Below are 26,890 nucleotides of genomic sequence, written 5' to 3' on the forward strand. Positions count from 1 at the left end.
TTAATAAACCTAAGTGATTTTCCTCAGTGCAGTGAAAAGGGCACTGGATTTGGATTCAGAGAACATGAGCTGCCTCTGACACTGGCCACCTGTGACCATGATAAATCAATTAACTTCCACAAGTCTCAATTTCTATGTCTGTGAAATGAGGAGTATGTAATAGATGACCTCTAAGGCAGTCTGCCTCTATTATCTGTGACCCTAATGCTCATTTATGATCCTAGATATTAAAATTAGAAGGGTCCTCAGAGGTCATCTAGTCCAATCTTCTCATTTTACCCATGAGAAAACCTGAGGCCCAGGAGTGTTAAAAGATTTGCCCAAGGTCACACAGTAAAAGGCAGGATTTGAACCTATATCCTCAGAGCCACTGTTCTTTCCATTAGAAAATACACTTTTAACTCTAGATTTTTTTTTGTGGGGCAATGAGGGTTAAGAGACTTGCCCAGGGTCACACAGCTAGCAAGTGTCAAGTGTCTGATATGAGATTTGAACTCAGGTCCTCTTGAATCCAGGGCCAGTGCTTTATCCACTGCACCATCTAGCTGCCTTGACTCTAGAATATTCTTGAGACCACTTCAGGATATGTTCGGACTGGAACAAAGACTGAAAGTTATTAATGTGGCACCCCCTCTGCCATACTTTCCCAGATTACACTTGCAGTCACAGATTGGATCTCCAGAAGGTAGATGCTACCTTCAAGCCCAAAGGCATACTCTGTGAACATCCACCCATAATTAACATGCATGAGCCCTCACCAGTATGTTTCCCATTAACAATCAGCCAGTAAATACAATTAGCCCTTAGCAAAGCATTTACTAAGATAATGTAGTAAGAACAGGAGCATTATTCTTTTTTTTAGTAGCATTATTCTTTCACATAAACCTGGGGCATACTCTCCCACAGATACATAAAATGTCCATTGGAATCATGGGTACATATTTCAAGTATGATTGCAGTGAGGGACATATACAGGAATTACCTGTGGCTCAGCTCACAAATCCAGAACTACAAGGCCAAGGCCTCATTGTCCTCTCTCTCTCTCTCTCTCTCTCTCTCTCTCTCTCTCTCTCTCTCTCTCTCTCTCTCTCTCTCTCTGTCTAATCCTCAAAAAAACAAACAAAAACCCACTATGGGCAGAGGTTGGGTGTGTGGCTCATTGGGCTTCCAGTATATGTTCCCTTCAGTATCAAGACTCTCAATTAGTGGTGTTAGCCCTCTCAAGTCTATAGCCAGGGCCCTTCTCTGTGGCCAGAGACCCTCCACCTGGAAGCTACTTCATTCTGTGAGTGACTGTGCCTCTGAATCTGTATCTACCTGGAGTGTATGTCTGCTCCCTGTTAGATGCAGTGTCTCCTAGTGCTTGAACAGATTCTCTTCAAAGTGACATGGTTAAAAAAAAAACAACAAAGTGACATGGCTGATGGGGTAGGAGAGAAGAAAGATATCCCCTTCACTTCCCTAAAAAGTTCCTTCCCAGGGGCCAAGTTCTCCCTCCATATCCAGCTATACTGAAAAATTCACTACCAAGATAACCATTTGGCCTTTTTAAGGCCCTTAGGGCATAGCCATCTCCCCTTCCCCCCACAAAAAGCACTTTCCCATATTGACCATGTCCAAAAATGTAGGTCTCTTTCATCTTGAGTCCATCAGCTCTCCATCAGGAGGTACGTAGTATGTATTATCTTGAGTTTGGAATTGCAGTTGGTCCTTGAATTACCTAGAGTTCTTAAGTCTTTCAAAACTGCTTGTCATTACAGTATTATTGTTATTTTATAAATTATTCTCCTGGTCCTGCTCACTTCACTCTTCATCATTTCATATAAGTCTTCCCAGGTTTCTCCAAAACTGTCCTTTTCAACACAATAGGATTCCATTTCATTCATAGACCCTAATTTGTTCAGCCTATCTCCAATGGGGAGGGCATCCCCTTAGTTTATAGTTCTTTGCTACTATACAAAGAGCTGTCACAAAAGTTTCAGTACATGTGAGTATTTTTCCTCTTTTTTTGATCTCTTTGGGGTTAGGCCAGAATAGCCAGATTCTCATCTAAGGAAATCCCAGGCTGTTCCTATAATTCTGTTACTGACAGGTCTTCACACTTTACAAAGAGATCATTGCATAAGAAAACCATATTGGCAATTAACGTCTTGTCATTTGTCATTACATCCTTTATACTCTCCTTCCACTTAAGCATTTGCCATCCCCAGAAAATAAACTGAGGTACATTTTGGCAAAATTGTTGCAGAACAGTTCACAAACTGGAAGTTAACATTTTTTTCACAAGGATACATGCCTACCATAGTTGGTGAGTCTGGGGAATACACTCATTTCCAAATTCAGTTACACAATTTTAACAAGCAGATATCATCTTCACAAAATTCTACTACCTATCTTGGTGCTTGCAGAGGCCTTCCCTAAGACAAAGACATTACAGAAAAGAAAAAGGAGAAGAAAGTCATTCCAACCCCCCTTTGGATGAGGAACCAAATTGTTTTCTTCTAAATCGCTTTGGTGTTTAGGTAGCAACACTGACTCAATGAGTCAAAAAGAGGCTAAGGCAGTCCCCTGCTTCCTCTCACACTAAAGGTTCTCTCTGTTCTGGGCCCACACTGTAAATTGGATTTAATACTGGGAAGTAAAAATTCTTCTGGGTCCCTACAAAACATAAGGCCCCCTAAATGTCTCCAGGGATCCTTGCAACACTTAGGGAATCCAATTAGTGGTCTGATCTTTACTCCTCGCTGAAACAAGCAAGCTAATAATATAAATGGGAAACAAAGCCCCAAAAGGGTATGGGGCTTCCAGACAGGGATTAAGTACTTGGGTTTGATTTCTTAGGGTTACTTAAGAGTTTCAGACAAACTCTATCCTATGGATCTGCAGCCCGTAAGGATATCAGACAGGCTGCCTAGACTCATGTCACAGTAAGCCAAGCAGTCTAGGTTTGCTTAAAAGTAGGGGGAAAGAAGGCGGCTAGGTGGCACAGTGGATAAAGCACTGTCCTTGGATTCAGGAGGACCTGAGTTCAAATCCAGCCTCAGACACTTGACACTTACTAGCTGTGTGACCCTGGGCAAGTCACTTAACCCTCATTGCCCCGAAAAAAAAAAATAGGAGGAAAAATGAGCATGGGCAATCTCCCATGTTCCCACCATCTCCAGATGAATAGACAGTCACTGGTATTCTAGGTGTGTATCCATCAATACTATTTATATCCATTTCCATACTCTTAACAGATAGTAACAATAATACAAGAAATATTGACATATAAGCATTCAACCATACAAAACTTCTCAAAAAGCTAGTTGAATTTGTAAAGAAAACACATCAGAAGACTATTAATTACCATCTAAAACAAAAACAACCAAAACCCATTAATTTTTCTCCCACAAATTCCTCCAATAGTATGGCATCCAAGGAGAGCCCTGGATGACCTCGAGACAGCGCGGTGCCACAGTGGATAGGGTACTGGGCAGGGAGTCAGGAAGACCTAAGTTCCACTCTAGCCTCAGATGTTTACTGTGGCTATGTCACTTAACCTCTGTCTGCCTCCTTTTCCTCAATTGTAAAGTGGGTTTATTAATAGAAGCTACTTCACAGAACTGTTGTGAAGCTCAAGTGAGGGATGTACTTTGCACATAATAAGTGCTTAATAAATTCATTCCCTTCCCTGGATAGAGGATCTCTCCTGAGTACCTGAGATGCAAATGTATCCCAGTTAAAGCCCCATTTCCAATATTATTAATAATTGATGACATTAATAATGAGAAGACGACAACACTTTACATTTTTCAGAGAGTGTTCTCCTATGTTCTCTGATCATCACACAAGGCAGTTTGGGGATTATTTCCCTGTTCCAGATAACTTTTCTGTGTCTCAGGCTGCTAAAGTGACTTGTTGGAGTTCACATAGTTGGTACACACAGAGGGAGGAAGTGAAATGCAGGTCATCCAGGGCCCCATCCACCAATCTCTCAAATACATAATGTTGATCTCTTTTCCTTTCTATAAGGTGAAAGCAGAAATGGAGACTTTGGTGAGAGAGAAAGGTGTCAACTCATTCCAGATGTTTATGACCTACAAAGACTTATATATGCTTCGAGACAGTGAATTATATCAAGTGTTCTGTGCTTGCAAAGATATTGGTGCGATAGCCAGAGTCCATGCTGAAAATGGAGAGCTCGTGGCCGAGGCAAGTATAAAGACAAAATCCAGAAAGGAGTAATTCAGAAAGGGCAATGAAGGTAGTTCTGGTAGTTGGACTCTCAGCTAGGGATCTGAATTAGATCCTTCTGGTTCTAGCTGTTCACTAGGTTGTAAGCTCTTCAAGGGTAAAGACACCCTCTCTTCTAAGTATCCTAAGTATTCTTAAGTATCCCCCATAGTGCCTGTTTAAAATCATTGTGTGATATTTAACTCCACTTGTTTATTATTTTTTAGGGCTAAAGTCCTGCCCCAACATCTTATTGTGGCATCGAAGTGACTCTGGGTTCACCCTGGGCCATGTTTCCAAGCTCCGGCAGGTCTTACCCAGTTGAAAAGACTTCAAATATAAGCCTGGTTTTGGGCTGTATGTCTGCTTGTCTCCTGAGGACCAGCCTTGCTATAAATTCTGAAAGGCTTATACTGGGTTGGCCATGGGCTGATCAATTTTTCAGCCACAATAATCCAAGATCATCTACCAATCTTAAAAGAGATTGTATCAAAATAGAGGAAAGACTCATATTGATGAAATCCCAGATCCTTGATTTATTATTTCACCTTTTTCACTGACTGCTTAGAATACATTTAGAAAAATAAAAGACATGCTCAATCATTTAAAAATGTGAATTGGGGAACCTTCTTACCAAATGAAACCTAAACCCCAAGGCTTTTCTCTTTAAAGAAAAATGAAGCAAAAAGAAAAAGCTGTGGAGTTTTTGTATAGTTCCTGCCATTTGGGGTTCATTATTTTAATCTTGGATCTATTTCATAAACAATTCCCATCTTCCTTTTTCTTTGCTATCATTCAGGGTGCCAGAGAGGCACTAGATTTGGGCATCACAGGTCCTGAAGGAATAGAGATCAGCCGTCCAGAGGAGGTAAGAACAGTTTATTGTGACTTTTTTAATCAGCCTTCACACATGGACTTAGAATCTTGTGGGGGTTAGAAACACCTCCAAATATAAATTGGACTTTATATATTTTCCTCTTTACATGAGGGAAAATCCCAATTGGCTGCTTCACAGAGATCAGCTTTTAATATTCTCAGGGTAGCTTAGTGTCCTAAATGATAATTTAGAACAGATATGGATGGCCTAAAGCTTTTCCTTGGAGAAATTTTCAGGGCAGAGCCATAACTAGCAATTTTGGTACTTGGGCAGACAGTTTGGGCCACATCCTCAATCAACTTTATAATTCATAATGCAAAAATAATGCAAACCGTGACTGGGATATTTGAGCCTGAGGATAGACCTGATGATTATTGTAGGGCTCATCGATGAATACTGCTCACTGAGCTAGGTGCTAAGATCAGTTGTTTCTATGGTACATGTGTTGAATTTTTGCTCTTTTTACATTTTGGTCCCTCAGTTACTGTTCTCTAGTGACAGCTCTGTCTCAGAGGGAACTAGAACAGCCTTGTGATGTTCTTCATTGAGAAACCCATGCTGTGCACTAGTGGGGTTAGTCTGGCTAGTAAGTATTATAGGAAGGAATCAAATCCAGATCACCTGACTCATAGTCCAAAGCCCTATCTTTGCAAATATATGTAAAGAATTACAGACAACACCAGGAAGCAGAAGATGGGCTAATCTCTGTAAATGTGTATGACATAGGCAGAGACTATCCCTAGCACAATGCCTTACATTAAAATATATATATATATATATATATATATATATATATATATATATATATATATATATATATATATATATATATATATATATATACACACACACACTTGATTTGGGGGGGGATGAGATGAATCTTGTTTCCTTCCTGTGTTCTGTTTCCCCAAACAGCTGGAAGCTGAAGCAACCCACCGTGTTATCACTATTGCTAACAGGGTAAGCAGTATTTCTTCCTCACTCCTGGAAACAGAACCCAACAACCCCAACTTGCTAAAGTTATATCAGATACTTTTTATAATTTATTTTTTCATTATTCTCAGGTACTTTGTTTTGTGTCCCTCTGCTGCCACCCCTCTCAAAATACAGCCTCCTCCTATCAGAACCTAAGATAAAACTGGTTCACTACCCAAGTATAAATAGCTCCCAATCAGTACTTCCATTATAAGGGGCTGGTTAAAGAGAGGGAGGAGAGGGTGGAGGAACAATAGAAAATATAGGAGAAAGAATAACAAACTCAGAGATTCCTCTCTGGTATAGGTAGTTGGTATCTTTTGTGATCCCCACCTCTATGTATCAGGAACCCTCTCTTTAAAATTCATTTCAGATGCCATCTCTTCCCCAACTCCCCAGCTGAAAGTTATGACTCCTTCCTTAAATTCCCCATACCCCTTTGGACCTCTCCTTTGTAATTTAATTGCATTTATGGAATGAAAGATTAACAGATAAAGAGCTAGAAGGGTCCTTAGAGATCATTGAGGGACATCTAGTCCAACCCCCTCATTTAACAGATGTGGAAATTAAGGACAATTTAGGTTAAGGGACTTGCCCAAGGTCACACAGGTAGTAAGTGGCAGAGACAGGATTAGAAGCGAGCTCCTCTGATTCCAGATCCAGCACTAGACCACACTGCCTTCTGCCCTATTATTAGAATGTAAGTTCCTTCAGGGTAGGGCCTATAGCTTGTTTCAAAATCTTTATGTCCCCAGTACCTTGGACGTATTGGAGGCTTCATGTTTGTTGTGGAACCCGGGGGGGAGAAAAGGCTGCAGCAAAGCAACGATTTAGGGAGCCAGGCTTTTTGTCCACTTCGGTATTTCTTCTAATAACTATAGTTCAAATCTCATGGTTCCTCCCAATGATAACTAATTCCTGGTTGAAAGGTGGCTCTGGACAGTCAAGAGGAAGCCTTTATTTCACAGATGAGGAAACTGAGGCATAGAGGAGTTAAGTGATTTGTCCAGGGTGACAGAACAGCGTAGCAAAGTGGAGAAAGAAAAGTGCTGGATCCAGGGTCATAGGACCTGGGGTTCACCTGATTCTTCCAGTTTTTAACTATGTAACTTTGTGTGACTCAGTTTCCTCTTTTGTAATATATGGGGGGATGGGAGTCAGATTAAATTACTTTTGTGGTCTTATTGCCAAGTCTATGAGCTAGTTAGTGGTAGAGTTGTTCCTGGAACCCAAATCTCTATCCAAGAGCAGGTTTATTTGAACTAAATCCTTTTTGGATGTGGTTTCCCTATTTAAAATGTCAGATGTCAGAGGTTAGCCCCCATTGTTTCTGATGTTCTATATGGTATCCATCATGTGCTTGTTCACTCAAGGCTTTATTAGTAAATTTCAAGTCACATTCAGACAAAAACATTTTCTTCTGATAAATTATTGATGTTTATTTTTCCATAGAAATTTTCTTCAAGTCCATTTCTTTTGTTTTCTTAAAGTCCATTTCTGACATAATGATAGAAAATGGGCAACTTAAATACTTGATAGTGATGGTGGTCAGTCTTTCACTAGTCTGCCCATACAGAATGACCTCCATGGCACAGGAGGAATGGGGTCGAACCATGCTTGGTGGGTGGGTAGCATGCTCCCTGTTTATATACAAATGCTTCAGCCACAATTTGAGTTCTTTCCACATCAGCTCTACGGCAGCGCACAAAATTACCAGGTCTGCCATGTCCACTTGGGGGAAAATGAGAGGGGATGTCCCAACAGAGTTCTTTTGGCAATGTTGTTTTATTTTCTAAAAATTATTTTATTAAAGTTATTTTTCTGATAAAGATACTATCAACTTCCCATGCCTGGTTTGTCGAAAGACCCATTGTGTGAGAAATGTGTTTCCTGTATTTAGACTCATTGTCCAGTTTACCTGGTCAACGTTTCCAGTATCTCTGCCGGAGATGTCATTGCTGCTGCTAAGATGCAAGGTAAGCCTGCAGGCAGGGATGGAAGGTAAGGCCGGAAAAAACTCCTCTTAGGTCACAGGATTTAAAAAATGATTGGTGTCAAGGTGGGCTGACTTCTCCAACTCTTCAAAGGAACTAACTTAGGTCTGCTGGGATTTCCCATCATGCTGAGTTCTCCTCTCCTGTTTTTTTTTTTCTAATAACCCTTTTCTTCCAATCATCTTACACTGTCCTGGATTTGGCCAGTTGGGAATAACACTCCCTCTGTCCATGTTTATAGAATCACATACAAATACATAAAGGATCTGTGATTTCACCAGTATGAGGATTCCCTTCACCAACTCATCTATGACTTATAGACTTCTAGGATCATAGTTCTAGAGCCGGAAATGGACTTTGAGTACAATCCCTTCATTTGACAGATGAAAAAACTGAAACCTATAGAGTTAGTTTAGATGAGTTGCCTAAGGCCATAAAGGCAGTGAGTAGCAGAGCTGGAATGCTTTTTCCACCAAAGAGAAATCCTAGGGTGTTCTGAGGTACATGGAAGTTAAATGACTTCTACAGGGTTCCATAGCTAGTAAGTGTCAGAAGCAGAATTGGAATCCAGGTCTTTCTGAATCCAAGTCTAGCCTTCTATCCACTATATCATAATGATTCTATAAAATCCAAGTTGTAGAATTTTTATTTTTTATTTTTAACTTTTTTAGTGAGGCAATTGGGGTTAAGTGACTTGCCCGGGGTCACACAGCTAGTAAGTGTTAAGTGTCTGAGGCCGGATTTGAACTCAGGTACTCCTGACTCCAGGGTCGGTGCTCTATTCACTGTGCCACCTAGCTGCCCCTCCAAGTTGTAGAATTTTAAATCAGGAAATGACCAGTGGATTTATTGTTATTGTTCAGTTGTTTCTGACTCTCTGTTGACCTCATTTGGAGTTTTCATTGCAAAGGTACTAGAGTGGTTTCCACTGTTTGGCCTCTTGATGGCTCAGGGTGGGCCTAAATAGCAATTGTCTCTTTAGGTCAGAAACCCTTGAGGGTCTTTCTCCACCCACTCACCCCACCCCACCCCATTCCCCACCCTTTATCTATCAATATTTTTTTTTACTAGGTAAAAAAAGGGCTTTCTTTGCCTCCCTTCTTACCTAGCCTTAAACACTGGATGGGTATTGCCTCAAGCAAACTGTGACCTGTGAAAGGCCTTAGCTTAAAAGGTCAAGGTCTCCCATTGCATCAGGACCCTCTCCAGTTGTCCTGATCTATATCTTAACACTGGACCCAGATGGTTCTGAAGGAGAGAGTGAGGTTGGTGACCTTGCACAGTCTTCCCTTACTTAAATCCAATTTACTGCAAGTCATGAGATCACCCCAATGTCATGGACCTCTTCGAGAACAAAGGACAAACAACAGCTGTATTGGTTTACCATTTCCTTCTCATTTTACAGATGAGGAGACTGAGGCAAACAGGGTTAAGTGACTTGCCCAAGGTCATACAGCTAGTAAGTGTCTGAGGTCATATTTGAACTCGGATCTTCCTGATTCCAGGTCCAGTTCTCTATCTACTGAGCCACCTAGCTGCCTCTAGAGGTTACTTAAGGTCATAAAAAAGTATTCATAAGGCAGTACCTGAACCCAAGTCTCCCTGACTCCGTGACTATTCTTCTAGCCACTACACTAAACTTCTTCTCTTGGAGAAGATAATAATAATTTATTTTGATTATGCATGTTCTGAGAGCAGTTAAAAATTAATAACATTGTGTACAAACAGAAGCAATGCATCCAAAATTAGAAGGGAGGCAGAAAGCTGGGAAACAATTTTTATGGCCAGTACTTCTGATAAAGGCCTCATCTCTAAAATATATAGGTAACTAAATCAAATTTATAAGAATCCAAGTCATTCCCCCATTGAGAAATGGTCAAAGGATATGAACAGGCAGTTTTCTGATGAAGAAACCAAAGCTATCTATTCCCATATGAAAAAATGCTCTGAATCTCTAATGATTAGAGAGATGCAAATTAAAACAACTCTGAGGTACCACCTGACACCTATCAGATTGGCTAAAATGACAAAAAAGGAAAATAATAAATGTTGGAGAAGCTGTGGGAAAATTGGAACACTAATGCATTGTTGGTGGAGCTGTGAACTGATCCAACCATTCTGGAGAGCAATTTGGAATTATGCCCAAAGGGCGATAAAGCTGTGTATACCCTTTGACCCAGCAATACCACTTTTGGGTCTTTTTCCCAAAGAAATAATGGAAAGGGGAAAGGGACCCACATGTACAAAAATTAATAACATTGGGGGAAGCTAGGTGGCACAGTGGATAAAGCACTAGCCCTGGATTCAGGAGGACCTGAGTTCAAAGTCGGCCTCAGACACTTGACACTTACTAGCTGTGTGACCCTCGGCAAGTCACTTAACCCTCATTGCCCTACAAAAAACCAAAACAAAACAAAATTAATAACATTAATTTTCTCAGTTATGTTCAGATTAATAATTCCTTCCATTCTACACACAAATTCTAGGGGAGTTTTTGCTACCCCTTAGTACAAATAAATCAGTGACGACATCAGGGCTGAGTGAGCAGACTTGTCTTTTAGTAAAAGAGCTATAACCAGCTCAGAGCCAGAATTCAGGAAAGTCCCAGTTTAAAAAGGGATTGTATTGGGGGGCAGCTAGGTGGTACGGTGGATAAAACAATAACCCTGGATTCAGGAGGACCTGAGTTCAAAGTCAGCCTCAGACACTTGACACTTACTAGCTGTGTGACCCTCGGCAAGTCACTTAACCCTCATTGCCCCGCAAAACAAACAAACAACAAAACAAAACAATAGATTGTATTTCTCCCCATCTGGCACACCTGCCCCATACCAGCTACCCCAAAGTTTATTTGTAAATCAGTTTGAAATGTTGAACACCTTTTTTTTTTTTGATAGTAACAATGCTATAAATGATGGAGGACAGTGATAGGTGGGTTGGAAAGAGGCTTCTGTTTGGGGAAACAAATCACAAACAGGGAATAAGGTTTATCACTTCCTCAAATAATGTCTTTTTTTGTGTGTGCCTACTATTCATTGTTAACTGCATTTCTTCTAAATGTTATTGATTATTTATAAATAGAACCACAATAATGTCTAGTATTAATACAGCACTATAAGGTTTACAACGTACTTTACAATTCTTACCTTATTTGATCCTCACAACAAAACTTGGGAGGTAGTTGCTATAATTATCCTCATTTTACAGTTGAGGAAACTGAGGCAGACAAGGGTTAAGTGACTTTTGCCAGCTAGTAAGTATCTGAATCAGGATTTGAACACAGGTCTTTCTGACTCAAGAAGTCTAGTGCTCTATCCACATCCCTTCACACTACACCATGTTCCTGCTGAACTGGCCTCTCAGTTTTTGGCCGTTTATTGGAGACAAGCCAAACTGGGAGAAGAGACCATTAACACTATAGTAAAACAAAGAAAAGTATGTCTTCTTAGTAGCTTACAAATTATAAAAAAAAAATACAAAAAACCATTGGTTTTCAGTAGGCCCAGGAAAAAGAAACCTCATCAAATGCAACTTTTCTCTCATAGAAAAACTTTTGATCAATCTCACTTTTGGAACTATTATATCATCACTTTCCTTATTTACTTTAATCATACTGCTATAGAAATAAGAGCTGTTTCAAAATGGTGAGCTGTCATCTTTGTGTACTTCTGAAAACTGATAGCTTAACTGAATTGAGTCAGCTTTAATGTTTTTGCATGTTTAATTTATTTCTTGATTTTGGTTCATTTCCAAACCCCATCCTGTTTGTTCCACATGTTGCAAATGATGAAAGAATCTGAATCTGGCAAGATAGGGAATATCCTCTGCTTACAAAGGCCTTGCTATATGATGGGATATCCCAGACTGTATTTCTGGACCAAACACCTAAAGATGTTCTCTAGTCTCCATTTGAAAGCACCTTTTCCATGTAAAGCCCTCAATGCACTGTTTATTTTATAGTCTAATGAAGTAAAAGTGCAGAATTATCATCATCAATTCTGTCTTTGAATGTCAGGTGCAGAAAGTGTCAAGTGTCTGAGGCTGGATTTGAACTCAGGTTCTCCTGAATCCAGGGCTAGTGCTTTATCCACTGTGCCACCTAGCTGCCCCTTGCTTTTTTAAAAAATTGGATTCACAATGCCCAATAATGTTCTCTTATTCTTAGGTAAGGTTGTCTATGCAGAGACCACCACTGCACATGCCACATTGACAGGCTTACACTATTACCACCAGGACTGGTCCCATGCAGCTGCTTACGTCACAGTACCCCCTCTGAGGCTGGACACCAACACCTCCACCTACCTCATGAGTCTGCTAGCCAAGTAAGGAACTTGCTGTGCTGTCTTCACGTCATTACCACCAGCATGATTTACAACATATATGTGTGTGTGTATAGATGGTATTGTATGTGTGTAGATCAGGGTGGGAATTTATAGATTATTGAGAAGACTCTATCTAGAGATGAAGAATCCATTCACCTGTACATTTAAACAAAGAGTTGTTAATTAAGAAAATGGCATATCTATTGATTAGCATGTGTTCTTTTTGTAAGCAATTAGAGAAAGGGTTAAAAGAAATATAAACTCTTTATTATAAATTAAGTACCATTCTTACTACTTTACCTTTATAAACTCCATTTATCTAAATATTTGCTTTTCCCTGAGTGTGATGGTATATACCCATAATCCCAGCTACTAGGGAGGCTGAGGATGGTGGATCTCTTGAGCTAAGGAGTTCTGGGCTGCAGTGGGGCTAACATTGATTGGATGTCTGCACTAAGTCTGGCACTGATATGGTGAATCTCTGTTAGCAGGAGGCTATAAGGCTGCCTAAAGAAGGACAAACTGACCTAGGTCAATAGTGGAGCAGATCAAAGCTTCTGTGCTAATCAGTAGCGGAATTGGTTCCATCAGTGACTGCTGCATTTCTTGCCTACACAAGCTAAGATACCATCTCCAAACAAAACACTAACAAATAAATTTTGCTTTACTTTTTACCTCAAGGAAGCCCATGAATTTTCCCTTTAAAAAATTTTTAAAGCCTGCACTGAGAATCAAAACAGAACTTGGGTGAAAAGCTAAAGATTTCAGAGCTAATGAATGTCCTTGGAACAGCTTATGGGGCTCTTTCGAGCCCCCTGGAATCTAGGACTCTTTGTGTATCAGAGATTTAAGAAGAGCTTCATCAGTAAAGGCTTACCCCAAGCAGAAAGTCCACAGATTCATGCTGAAGAATGGTACCTCTAGCCTATTGCCACTCCTTTTTATAAAGAAGGGAGGGAAAGAGATCACTAGTACCATCTCTCTTGTACTGTTTAATACTCAGACACTCCCTTCTGGTACATGCAGTGCCTGCCTTTTATACATGATCCCCACATTTGTTCCTCCCTAATTAATATTGAAAGGCAGTGTGGCAGAGTCAATAGAAAACTGTTCTCAGCATTAGGAAGATGCTAATTCAAGACCCGCTTCCAATACATATTAGCTGTGTGACCTCAGCCAAGTCATCTCACATCAGCACCCTTGACAAATCTCTAAGACTAAGTTGCAGAGCAGGTATCTAGCTGCATTGGTAGATGGAGTTTCCACACTAAGAGTGACCAATGGAATCACAAATCTAGTCCAAAAAAGTAAATAAAAGCCAAACTTCATCTCTTACCATCTTGAATGTTTCATTCTGAGATTTTCTATCAGTCTTCTTAACAAAAGCAACAATCAAGGTAACAGCTGTGTGCATTCAGGCTCCTGTCTTAGAAATTCTCAGAGAGCTGTTTTGAAGCATCTTTTGAAGTCTTATCAATGATTTGCTAATTGCTTTTTATGGTGAAGTATAAAGTCTTCATAGCACATTATCATGAAAGTGTCAAGTAGACCCTATGTACCGAAAACTGAGAAAGGCAGACTCCAGTGACATGTTGTTCTCACTAGCATTGCTTTGGTCCAATGCTGAATAACTGTACTTTGTAGTTTTGAATAAACTGAGGAGATGGGGAAGAGAAAATGTCAGGTCAGTCTTTTCTTCTAAAAGCTGCTTTTCAGTTTAAAAAGAAGAAGACAAAAAGAAAAACAACCATCAATCATCAACAAACATTTATAGAGCACCAACTACAATCCTTTCAGTATAGTTATAACATCACTGGAATGTTTTAAATGTCCCACTTGCTATGGGGAAACTTACTGAAAGTAAAGAAGGCATTAAAGGCATACTTAGTTGCACAGCTTTTTAAAGAAATCCAAGTTGTCCCCAATCCACCTGAAAAACCCTTTTCAATTCTAAGATAGTAGCAGAGATTGAACTGAAATTTCAATTAAATTATGGTGACTAGCTATATTTTAGAACAAATTTGTAAAACCTGCAAATGGGTTTTTTTGGGGGAAATAATGGGAAGACTTCAGTATAAAGATTTTTTTTTAACTATAAATAAAATGTTTGTAATGATTTTTAAATTATACCCATGATTTCAAATTAAGCTTCCTATCCACTATACTGTAGTGTACTTTTCTATTTTTCTTAAAAAGTATTTTTAAAAAGGGAGAAATTATTATAGAATGGATGTGTTCACTGAGGTCCCTTGCATAATCAAAGTAATTTTTGCTATTTTGACTGATTTTGCATGTTGGTTGTTATACTTTATTATTGGTCAAATATGTAATATAATTGTTGCTCAGTCCTTGTTTAGAAACACACCCCTCAGTTTTATTATCATTCCTATGGAAAAAATATATAATCTACTATTTGACATGCCTGAAAATAAGGCACTGTGATCTTTCCAATAGCTATTCTACTGTGCCAATAGCAACTGGGGGATGTTTTTTCTATATTATGACATTTTCTATCATACCAAATAATCCTATCTGTCCTTATGCTTACTTTAAAAAATCTGTTGATGATGCTGAGATTTCTTTCTTTCTTTTTTTTTAGTGAGGCAATTGGGGTTAAGTGACTTGCCCAGGGTCACATAGCTAGTAAGTGTTAAGTGTCTGAGGCCAGATTTGAACTCAGGTCCTCCTGACTCCAGGGCCTGTGTTCTATCCACTGCGCCACCTAGCTGCCCCGATGCTGAGATTTCTAACTATTTCACATTAATTCCTTGACAAGAAATGAACTGGTTTTAGGCACTTTGGGCAACCAATAGCTATGCAGCAGCTAATTTAATCTGTTACTCATTATGTCGTTCTGTCCCTTCAGTGACACTCTGAACATTGTAGCTTCTGACCATCGGCCCTTCACCACAAAACAGAAGGCAATGGGCAAGGAGGATTTCACTAAGATCCCTCATGGAGTGAGTGGGGTACAAGACCGTATGAGCATCATCTGGGAGAGAGGCGTGGTAGGTTTTCTGGGTCTTCTCTTGTGGTTTTTTTTTTAAATTTCCCTGTTTCCTGCTTCACATTGTTTTCATCCTGGAGATGTTGCTTAAGCATGTTCTTAGGAAGGCTCCATCAGCTTGTTGAAACAGCTTCTTATCCAAAGAATCTTCCAAAGGCATTGATAGATAGGAAAAGGTACAGCAGGCACAATAGTGTCCAGAGGCAGAGTTCAGTGTGGGCTAAACCTTGCATAATCCCGAAGTCACCTAGGCACAATCACCTACCATTGCCAGGGTGCAGGAGAGGTTTGGGGGTTTTTGTTTGTTTGTTCATTTGTTTTGCTATTTATTGCCACCATAAGCAGGCTCAATTGCCATTTTAGTGAGGACAAAGGCGGGGCGGATAGGCATCATTGGATCATAGATTGAGAGCCAGAAGAGATCCTTAGAGGTCATGTAGCCCAACCATCAGGACCACAGAAGTTAAACTGAACCATCCAAGTAGTCAGTGGCAAAACCAGAATTTGAATCCAGCTCCTCAGAGTGAATCTAGAATTCCTTCCTACCATTTTGCACTGCTCTCCATCAAATTTAAGTCACCTTTGCCCCACAGCAACAATCTGGATCATGATGTCAGGGGTGGAAATGTTAATCTACATTCTTCCCCATCTTTTATTCATTAGGAATCTGGTGGGAGGGGGGGCAGTTCAAGGACAAAGGAATGCTCAAGAATTTTTCTCCAATGGAAGAGGCTTCATTGATGACACTGGAACCTAATTTGAAGGCCTCATAACTTGTATAATCTACATGAATATTTTTGTTTGTGATATACCATAAAGAACTGCTTTGAATATGAGGCCCAAAATTCAGTGCTGTATTAATTAGACTATAAGCTGCCCAAAGAGTATATAGTATAAATTAGCAAAGGCAAAGACATCCACCAAGGGAAAAGATGGAAATCTTTAATGTAAAAACCAAAAGACTTTCTCATTTCTCAGAGGACAGGAAAATTTGAAGTTAATTAAATATGTCATTTAAATTTTATTAGCTTTAAGTAAAATTGATATTAGCATAAAACTATAATTTTTACGTGCTGTACATATGCAGCTATATTCATTGAGATCCTTTATATAATCCAAGTTTATACTTATGTCCATTTAATAAGATTTGGAGCATAATTTTTGCCATTTTACAGAATTATAAATGATAGTTACATCTTTGTTTTAATGGCAGATCTTTGATATGTTTAAATCTGTGTTCTTGGCCAAAAACATAACCCATGGAGGAATGATAAGACTATCTCCACCTGACTTAGTGGCCTGAGAGAGAAATAGGCCCCAAGGATAGGAGTTGAAAATGGAAATTACAAAAGAGTAGGACTATATTTTTAGCTATACAGAAAGCACTGACCTTCATATACAGACACATTGTTATTGGTTTTCCATCAACGTATTATACATTTCTATTAGTTACAATGGATATATGTAGTGATTTTATTTATATATATATATGTGTATATATATATATATACACATGCATGTATGTATGTATATAAATTCTTTTATATTCATTACAATGGATTTATACTTCAGAGCACTAGTATGCACTTTTTTAAATGGCTGGATGGGATTAGGCTACACTCATTGCTCATGAAATAAAGCAAAGAAACTGGAGTACACAGCCTTGGTCTCGTAAAGACCATGTTCTCTCAAGCCAAGCTGACAGGCCTCTGGAAACAATAAAGAGAAATAATGGAGAATGCATGGTTTTAAGCAGGCATCTCATGACCCCATGATTTTGTCTTCTAATTGTCAGAGGTTGTTTTTTTTTTTTTCCAGGTGGGAGGAAAGATGGATGAAAACCGTTTCGTGGCTGTGACTAGTTCAAATGCAGCCAAGATTCACAACATGTATCCCCGCAAGGGCCGTATCATCCCTGGAGCTGATGCTGATGTGGTTGTGTGGGACCCAGAGGCTACAAAGTAAAACCAGACCCCAGGCCCCAGGCTTTGAGGGACCTAGGATTTTAAGAGATCTTTGTTTCATAACTGGTACTCTAGAATAAGGGCTTGGCAAAATGGGACCCTCACCCATTTTTGTATACCCAGAGCCAAAAATGGTTTTTACATTTTTAAGTTTAGCTGTATTTAAAAATGTAAGCCTTGATTTGGCCCTTAGGCCTAGTTTGCTGACCTTTGTTCTAGAACATTAGGGTTAGAAAGATGAAGGATGTGGGGCAGCTAGATGGTGAAGTGGATAAAGCACTAGCCCTGGCTTCAGGAGGATCTGAGTTCAAATTTGGCCTCAGACCCTTGACATTTACTAGCTGTGTGACCCTGGGCAAGCCACTTAACCCTCACTGCCCCACCAAAAAAAAAAATAGAAAGATGAAAGAGCTTGAAGCATAGAGTTCATTCAACTAGATAAAAAAATTTTAAGAACCCATTATGTTCAGTACAACTGTTCTAGGTGCTAGGGATACAAAGATAGATATGAAACAGTTCCTGCTTTCCAGGACTCACCATCTAAAAACATGTACATGCATACCTATGAGACAAGAGAGAGTAAGATCAGTGTTAAAAAAAAAAGACATCCAGGCAAATTATTTTAAAACTCTTCTTAAGCTAAATAAGAGGATTCAGGCTTATGTAGGTGGGTTATTTGGCGGGCAGAGGGCAGGATTGTATTGGACCTCTGATTTCATTAGTACCGGGGAACTTTTTCTATAGAGGTAGACTAATATCTTCTTTGTAAGTTATAGTCTTGGAGAGCTGCCTAGAACACTAAAAAGTTAAGTCACTTGCCTAGGGTTACAAAGCCAAGATGTGTCATAGATGAAACTTGAATCCAAGTCTGCCCTGTCTTTGAGGTGGACTCTGTATTATTAGCTAAAATTCATTACTTGTTAGTGGTTCTTTTACTGTATTCTTAGATAGTATGCCCATCCTTGGTAACGTTTCTAGAATTTAATAGCATTTCTGGATATTAGCACTGTTTGTAAAGCATCTTGTATTTTGCCTGTGACACCAGCATCTCCCTTCTCCCCACCCAGGACCATTTCAGCTAGCACTCAAGTGCAAGGAGGAGATATAAATTTATATGAAAATATGCGCTGCCATGGGGTACCTTTGGTCACTATCAGCCGAGGACGAGTTGTGTATGAGAATGGAGTCTTCATGTGTGCTGAGGGCACAGGCAAGTTCTGCCCACTTCGATCCTTCCCAGACACTGTGTACAAGAAGCTGGTCCAGAGAGAGAAGGTAAGAGTTGGAGGGGGGGTAGGAATATGTGCTTGGGCTGTTTACAGAGATGTCTTATGCTACTTCTCTGTTTCTGATCAATGCTGGTACCCCTAACTTCCTGCCAAATCCTTGCACAGCTTGCCTGAGGTCTTGAAAAGCTTCTTCTCCTTCTTTCTTCAGCCCTGTCTCACTTTGGCAAAAAGCAGAAAGAGTTAAAAATGTCAGTGGGGCAAAATGGAATTCGGGAGAGAGTTTCTCTGATTCTTCTAGCAGGAAAGCAAATGGGAATATCCTCAGCACCCACCTTTAGACACCAGGATGGTAGAAAATTGCTGGTCCAACCCCAAGTAGGATTCAATTGATCTAGGTAAATTTCTGCTGTATTCTGATGGTTGCCCAGGAGTTGCTTTATTCCCTGAAATTCTTGTAGATATACTGAATGGATTGTGGATATACAAGCATTAGATGGTGCTCTACCAAAAACCTGTGCTTCCGGGGGCAGCTAGGTGGCTCAGTGGATAGAGCACCAGCCCTGGAGTCAGGAGGACCTGAGTTCAAATCCGGCCTCAGACACTTAACACTTACTAGCTGTGTGACCCTGGGCAAGTCACTTAACCCCAATTGCCTCACCAAAAAACAAAACAAAACAAAAAAAAAACCTGTGCTTCCACAGCATCTAAAGTCATCACAGGAAATATGAATCACAGATACATCAGAGCTGCACGTTCATCATAACCTTGACACCCAAGCTTTTTCTTTGGGGATCTTGGCAGGCAATTGGATAGGCAGTGGTCCAGAGAAGACTATACACTTCTATATTGCTTAGGAATATATAGTTAAGTGATGCAGTGAACAGAGTGCCAGGTCTGGAGTCAGGAAGACCTGAGTTCAAATCTAGCCTCTCGACACTCATTGTGTGACCCTGGGCAAATCACTTAGCATCCATCTGCCTCAGTTTCTTCATCTGTAAAATGTAGATAATATAGATAATAATACCTGGGGTCATTAGGAGTATAAAATGAGAAAATATTTATAAAGTACTTTATGAACCTTAAAGAGCTATATAAATGCTATTATTAGGAAGAGGATTAATATTATTTTGAGTCTAGCCCTGGATGTCCTGATATTAATTCAAATGGACAACTCTGGGTTCTGGGTACTTAAGATCTGTCACCCATTTCATACTTGTCACATGGGTCAGGGTCCAAAAGAACTGGAAGTTATTTAGTGAAAGAAATATATTTCTGAAGGCACTTTGCTGTTTCCCTCACTGATCCTATCATGGTTTCCCTAGTAAAGTGTGGATTCTACAGTTCAACCTAATGTTACTTTAAAATGCTTCTAACCCAACCTATTTCTGGTACTTTCTTGCATATTCTGCTGGGTGTCCCTTTCAGGCATTTAGGATCCCTTACTCCTTTCTCTAACTTCTGTCCAAAGAGTCCTCAAGCCCCAAACCCCATAATCCCCATCCATCAAAGAGTTTAAGAGCTCTCTTCTTCTCACCTAAGTATTGAGAAGTTGCTTGTTTCAGGAGCATGAAATCCTTATAAACAATCCATTCTCTCTTCTTATCCCCAATTTCTTCATCTGCTTCTAGATTATACTCAGTCACAGAATTTGAGAGTTGGAAAGGACTTCAATGGTCATCTGGTCCAACCCAGGACTGAAAGGAATCCTACCTATAGGTGGGAGTAAGTGGTCATCTAGTCTATGCTTGACCTTTCAATCAGGGTTCGTGTCTTAGTTATTGTTTTACCCACTCTTCTCCCACTAGTACAGTGTTCTGAGTATAGTAGGTACTCAGGGTTTGAGGTATTTTGGGCTTGTTTGTTTTTTTGGTACATTGGCTTCCTGGGTTATATGATGCCAGAGACAATTTCCAGGTGAGCGTCATGAAAATTGACCCAGTTCAAGGGTCATCCTTAATTCTATCCAACAGGCTGCCCAGATGGCTACTTGAATCCCACCTCAAAGTCAGTCATCCTTTTCCCTCCTCACTCATGCAGTTTTCCACTGAAGGTCCTGTTTTCATAGAATTGAAGAATTTCAGACTGGGATGAGACCTCAGTGGCCAAACTAGCTAGCTCATACCCAAAAGAAACCTCCATTCTAAAACACACGAGTCATCCAGCTTCTGCTTGAAGACTGTAAGGAGGAGGAATGCACCACATCCCAAAGAAACGTATTCCACTTTTGGATAGCTCTGATTGTTAGGAAGTTTCTACTGACAAAGCCTAAATCTGCCTCCTTTGCAATTTACCCCATTTCTTCTGGTTCCAGCTTCTGGGGTCAAGCCTTTTATTGCCTTGGGCAGGGTTGTAGGTTCTGTTTTAGTCCATAGAACACAGAGGAGCAGGAGGGTTTCCTTTGCTCCCTTTGATTGGGATGAGATGGGTGGCCTGTCATAGTCTTAGGGCCCTTCTGATCACACGTCCTTGCTCTTGCCCACATTTAGTCTTTTGGTTCTCTTCTGCAAAAAACTTTTCACAAAAATGATAAATTCATTTTATTAACCTATGCCCATCTTTGTTATGCTGAGAGGTTAGTATGTTAATGACAATAGTATACTTGATCTTTAATACCTAGAGAACAGTTTTCTTTCATTTGACAAGCATTTACAAAGAGCCTACGATGTATCAAACCCCTACTAGGCACTGGGGGTACAAAACAAAAATGAAACATTACAGACTCTCAAGCTTATACTATTTTCCTATATTCTGAATACTAATTGAATTTCTAAAGTTACCAGACAGGCTTGAGCTCCTAGGAGAGCAGGAAGAAGGGGAGTTTTGGATTGTCTGTTGTATAGTGGAATTCCCCCTTCTATTACCAGAAAATTCCCTTGATCTACAAATTCATTGTACTCTCTTTGTGTTTCTGCCATTGCATGATGCTTAGATCCCTCATGCTATTAATGAGGTAAGGAATGTTACTTAATCTCAGTGGATGAATTCCCTACCTCATTTACACACATCTTCAATAAGGCAAAAGGGAAAAGTGAGCCTAATTTTTTGTATCAAAAGATTAAAGCTCTGTATAATCCTATACTTTGATGGTTCAAAATGTTCCCAAACACTCTTTTAGGAGCCAATAGAGATGAAGAGAAGAAATCCAATACTATGTCATCTATACAAAAGAAGCTTTTGATTGCTAGGGAATGCAAATTTAAAAACTGAAGATATGAAATCCAAACGCAAACCAGGTAGTCATAGTCCCCACCTATGATATAATGCTGAGATGACAAAATACAAGAGGCATCAACACACAGCCTCTAAGAGATATTTCACGCTGAGCCAAAATAGTAATAAAAGATATTAACATTTATAAGATACTCTCATAAACATTTGACAAGAATTCTATGAATTCTTATAGTAGGTCTTCCCTCCCAATATTAGACAGGTAGTATGGTTTGAAAAAAAAGTAGGAAAGATATTTCCAAAATGTTCAAGTTCACATCTAAGAACACTACATAGGATTTCTGGTTAATGGAAGCTCATTCCCCAATATTACCTCAATAGAAGATGATTCCATGAATAAGATACTCAATATAAAGGAATCTTTTGCAAAAACAAAACTCATGATCAAAAGACTATGAAAGCCATAGGAGACAGTGAGTTAAGCAAAACCAATATGGCATCAGTTGGATCTCCAAATCCAATTTTCATCCATCTGGCTAGGAAATATACCCAAGTTTCAAAAGTCAGCCTGACTTGGTTGGTTAACTTAGTCAACTATTATTTCATGAATAGGATAAAGTAAAAGCTTAATAATATTATTCCTCAGGAGTAGAGCTAGGACAAGAGCCTTTATGCATCCTGGGCAAGATTTGAAAATTACAACTCTACTTTACTGGATGAAAAATGGAAAATATCTGTCAAGATTTATTTTTTAAAAAGAATATGGGGGCAGCTAGATGGCTCAGTGGATAGAGCACCGGCCCTGGAGTCAGGAGTACCTGAGTTTAAATCCGGCCTCAGACACTTAACACTTACTAGCTGTGTGACCCTGGGCAAGTCACTTAACCCCAATTGCCTCACTAAAAAAAAAGAAAAAGAAAAAAAAAAGAATATGGAACAAGATTTCTCTCCGTTACCCTTTGGGTGGCAGTGGAGCCACCTCAGCTGGATGCTAGCATTATAGTCCTCAGTGGTGCATGAGGAAGTGTAAATAGCACCCAAGAAAACAAACTTGGGAAGAGCAGTTGTACTAGATTGCTATAGCTTGGAGGAGGTCCAAGCTGCAGGCAGCCCAATTTTGAGGTATTGGTTGACAAGATATTTGAAAGTAGAAAGAATGCCAAATTCTTGAGGGGAAAAAGTTAAAGAACTTGCCATTACCCAAAAAAGGCGATCAGTAAATTATCACGGAATTTTGGAGTTGAAGAGACCTTGGTGGTCATGGTCCAACCTGGTTGTTGTTGTCCTTTATGCTTGAAGAGGACCAAAATGACATCACTATGTCAGGGTCAAGGTACAGTGTTTCTTAACTGTGGCTGATTAGACCAACACAAGCTGTACTACAAGTCAGGCACAAATAGTCTATATTAATATTTGAAGTGGAGATATCTCTGAATTTGCTCATTTTGAGATACTGCAATTCTGCTTTGGGCCGCTAGGTAGACAAGTGAAGCAAGTGCAGGGTCTGGAGTCAGGAAGACTATCTTCCTGAGTTTAAATCTGGCTTCAGGCACCTACTAGCTGTGTGGCCCTAGGAAAATCACTTGACCCTGTTTGCCTCAGTTTCCTCACCTGTCAAATAAGCTGGAGAAGGAAATAGCAAACCATACCAGTATCTCTGTCAAGAAAACTGGACAGACTTCAGAAGATAGAAGGGTCTGGCATGCTATCATCCATGGGATCACAAAGAGTTTGACGTGACTGAACAACAACAGTTCTGCTTTGCTCATAAAGCACAGCACCTTTTTTGATGCAGGCACACCATGGATGGGTGGTCCTGTGCCAATGTCTCCCATGTCTCAAAATTGATTCCAAAGTTCTTCAGAGAGACCTTGAAAATGTCCTTGTATCACTTCAACCAAATAGTCTTTTAGGCAAATATACATTTGGCATTCAAACAACATGGCTAGCCCATCAAAATTGCACTCACTGCAGAACAGTTTAAATGCTTGGCAGTTCAGCTTGAGAGAGGACCTCAGTGTTCGGGACCTTATCTTAGCAGCTGATCTTCAGAATCTTCCTAAGACAATTCAAATGGAAGCTATTCAGTTTCCTTACATGGTGCTGGTAAAGACTGTCCAGGTTTCACAGGCATACAATGAGGTCAGCACAATGGTCTCTGTAGACCTTCGGTTTGGTAGGCAGCCTAATACCTCTTCATTCCCACACTTTCCTTTGAAGCCTCCCACACACTGAGCTAGCTTTGGCAATACATGTGTCAATCTCATCATCTAGGTGTACATCCTTGAAAGTATACTGCCAAGTTAAGTGAACTTATGCACAGCATTCAACCTTTCCCCAGTTGCTGTAACTGATGGTTCCACGTATCGACGGAGAGGTACTGGCTGGTGTAGAAGCTTTGTTTTCTTGCTGTTAATTATCAGGCCAAAACCAGTATAATCAGCAGAGAGTTGATCAATCTCTTGCATCTCACACTCAGAGGCTTCAATGAGTGCACAATCATCTGCAGACAAAACATCATGCACCAGCTCTCCCTCCACTGTGGTCTTGGCTTGTAGTCTTTTCAAGTAAAATAATTTGCCATCAGTGTTGTAGCTAACCAAAAGCCATTTTTGTCTTCCTTGAAGGCTTCTGTCGACATCACTGAAAACATCATGCTAAAAAGCAAGGGAGTAAGCACACAGGCCTGCTTCACTCCATTGATAACTGGGAAAACTTTTCACAATAGCATCATCCATTGTCCAAGACCTGTGCAAGTGTGCCATCATGAAACTGATGTACAATACTGATGGACTTCTCTGGGAAACTAAAATTTGCCATGATTTTCCACAAGCCCCTCATGACTGACTGTATCAATGACCTTAGATCAATGAATATTGTGTTCAGACCTCTGTTCTGCTCCTGATATCTCTCCTGGAGTTGTCAGACAGCAAACACCATATTGATCATTCTTCAACCCTTTTTGAAGCTATTCTCAGACTTTTAGGTAGATGACCATCTTCCAGGTGAAGGGTCAGCCTATTTAGGAAGATTCTGGCAAGAATTTTGCAGGCAATGACTAAGAGACGACCCCTCTGTGATTGTCACAGGACAATCTATTTCCTTTTCCTTTATAGAGATGAACCTCTTCGTGCCATAAAATCTTATACCAACTTATACTCTAGTCTAACCTATGCCAAAAAGAAATCCCCAGTATAAAATACCTGACAAGTTATCAGCTAGCCTCTTCTGGAAGACTTCCAATGAAGGGGGTGGGGCGCTCCTAACACAATTCATTTCACAAAAGGACAGCTCTAATTGTTATGTTTTTTTCCTGACATCAAGCCTAAATTTTCCTCTTTGAAACTACCACCTATTGCTCCTAGCTCTGCCCTCTTTTGACTAAAGCAAACAAGCCTATCTCTTCTTACATGTGACAGCCCTTCAATGCTTGAAGACAGCTCTTTCGTCTCCCTATGATCTTCTCTTCTCCATCCTAAACAACCACCCTTTCTTCATCTAATCCACTAATGTAAGGACCTTTACCATCCTATCAATAATTATTAATCCAGCTGCCACCTTCCCCATCTTTATGATAGTAATCTACAGAGATACTGAGGTTCATAGTTACTCAAAAGATTTCAGCCTAACTATCCACACAGGAAAAACCAAGTGAATGAAGAATGTCTATTGTGCAGACTCTGATATGTGGCATAATATCAATCAGTCTGTGTGTATGTGTGTGTGTGTGTGTGTGTGTACTTAGACAGGCACTGTGGCTGGACAATGGGTTAAGCCAAGAATTAATATTGCTTTTGGAAAATTGTGCAGCACTTTTTCTGACTCCAAGCTTCTTCTCCCTGAAAGAAGGCCCATCTTTTTAACATCAGTATTCTTCTCGTGATTTTGGTATGACTGCAAATCTCTAATATATCACAGTTTCCAGAAAATAAAGTCATAAGTCGCCCAAAGAGCAATGGAGAGGTACATGGGGAATATGACTACACAGCAACACATTACCAATGAAGACCTGCACAGGAGAAGCAGTAAAATGCAGGAAGTTAGCAGAGATGGATAAATGTAAAAGAAAGAACTGGCCATGTAATCACAGTGAAATATAGCCAGTAGTTAGTCTATATGCTCCATTTTTATCCATAGGGTGTCTAGATACCCAGAGGAACCATCAGAATGGAGCATTTTAGGGGAAGATACAAACAAGAATCAAACAGAATGAGAAGATGTAGATGGGTTGCAATCTGTAATGTCAGAAAGACTACCCCACATCACTGAGAACACAAATCCATCAAAGTGTTTGTCAATCATCAACATTTTTGTTCACCAAAGCCTTTGAGCTTTATTTAGTTTGGTCAATATTCAGGAGGAGAAATTTCCTCAAGAGATAATGGCCTCACATAAAATTAGATTTGCCTCTGAACCTTAGCATTGACAAAAATAAATAAATTAAAATCTAAATTAAATTTTGCATTTATAAAAAGTTGGTTGGTGGTTGTCCTTCATTCTCGAAGAGGACTGAAATGACATCACTATGTTAGAGTTAAGTTACAGTGTGTCCAACGGTGGCTGATCAGAACAATACAAGTGAGGAATGCTCTACCATAGGTCGGGCACAAATAATCTTATAAAAAGCAACATTACAAAGTATCCCTAGTTTAACCTGAATGATGTGTCCTATATGAATACTTACCTTGTTTATCACTAGTCTCAATATTCCCCAAAAGTCTGATGTCCTTAGGTATCTGGAACAAAGAAACCTTGAAGAATTAGCACCATTAAGAGCCAAAGCTACAAAGTCTCATTGTACCTATGGGTTAAAAAAACACAGCCAGACTTTAATGGTCTTCAGAAGCAACCTTCAATTCAATTCAGCAAACATCTATTAAACAGCTACTGTGTGCAAAGCACCCTGCTAGGGATTAGGGCTAAAAAAGGGAAAAGCATCCCAGTCTCTGGCCTCATTGATTAAATAAGCAATTAAATAGTACATTCCATGTTTTCTTGAGCCGAGTACTGTGCTAGGCTGTGTAGGAAATACAAGATTTAGACAAGACACAGGGGTGTGCTTGTAAATATTTTAACAATTGGCTCTCCAAAAAAAAAAGGGTGTTTGAATGATACACTTTCAAGTTTAATCTGCATTAT

The 26,890-nt window shown here is 39.8% G+C and overlaps 1 protein-coding gene across 2 annotated transcripts in view; it reads left to right on the forward strand.

The window, feature by feature from the left end:
* Window positions 1-26,890, forward strand: part of DPYSL5 (dihydropyrimidinase like 5) — a 149,141-nt gene that overhangs the window by 110,795 nt on the left and 11,456 nt on the right. For both annotated transcript variants that reach the window (XM_043986523.1, XM_043986522.1), the window contains exons 4-11: window positions 4,015-4,194; window positions 5,015-5,083; window positions 6,008-6,052; window positions 7,968-8,043; window positions 12,227-12,383; window positions 15,250-15,391; window positions 17,209-17,351; window positions 18,422-18,629. In XM_043986523.1, the coding sequence (XP_043842458.1) occupies window positions 4,015-4,194; window positions 5,015-5,083; window positions 6,008-6,052; window positions 7,968-8,043; window positions 12,227-12,383; window positions 15,250-15,391; window positions 17,209-17,351; window positions 18,422-18,629 (1,020 nt within the window). The remainder of the gene's footprint in view (window positions 1-4,014; window positions 4,195-5,014; window positions 5,084-6,007; window positions 6,053-7,967; window positions 8,044-12,226; window positions 12,384-15,249; window positions 15,392-17,208; window positions 17,352-18,421; window positions 18,630-26,890) is intronic.

Source organism: Dromiciops gliroides, chromosome 2 (assembly GCF_019393635.1).
Source record: "Dromiciops gliroides isolate mDroGli1 chromosome 2, mDroGli1.pri, whole genome shotgun sequence".
NCBI lineage: Eukaryota > Metazoa > Chordata > Mammalia > Microbiotheria > Microbiotheriidae > Dromiciops > Dromiciops gliroides.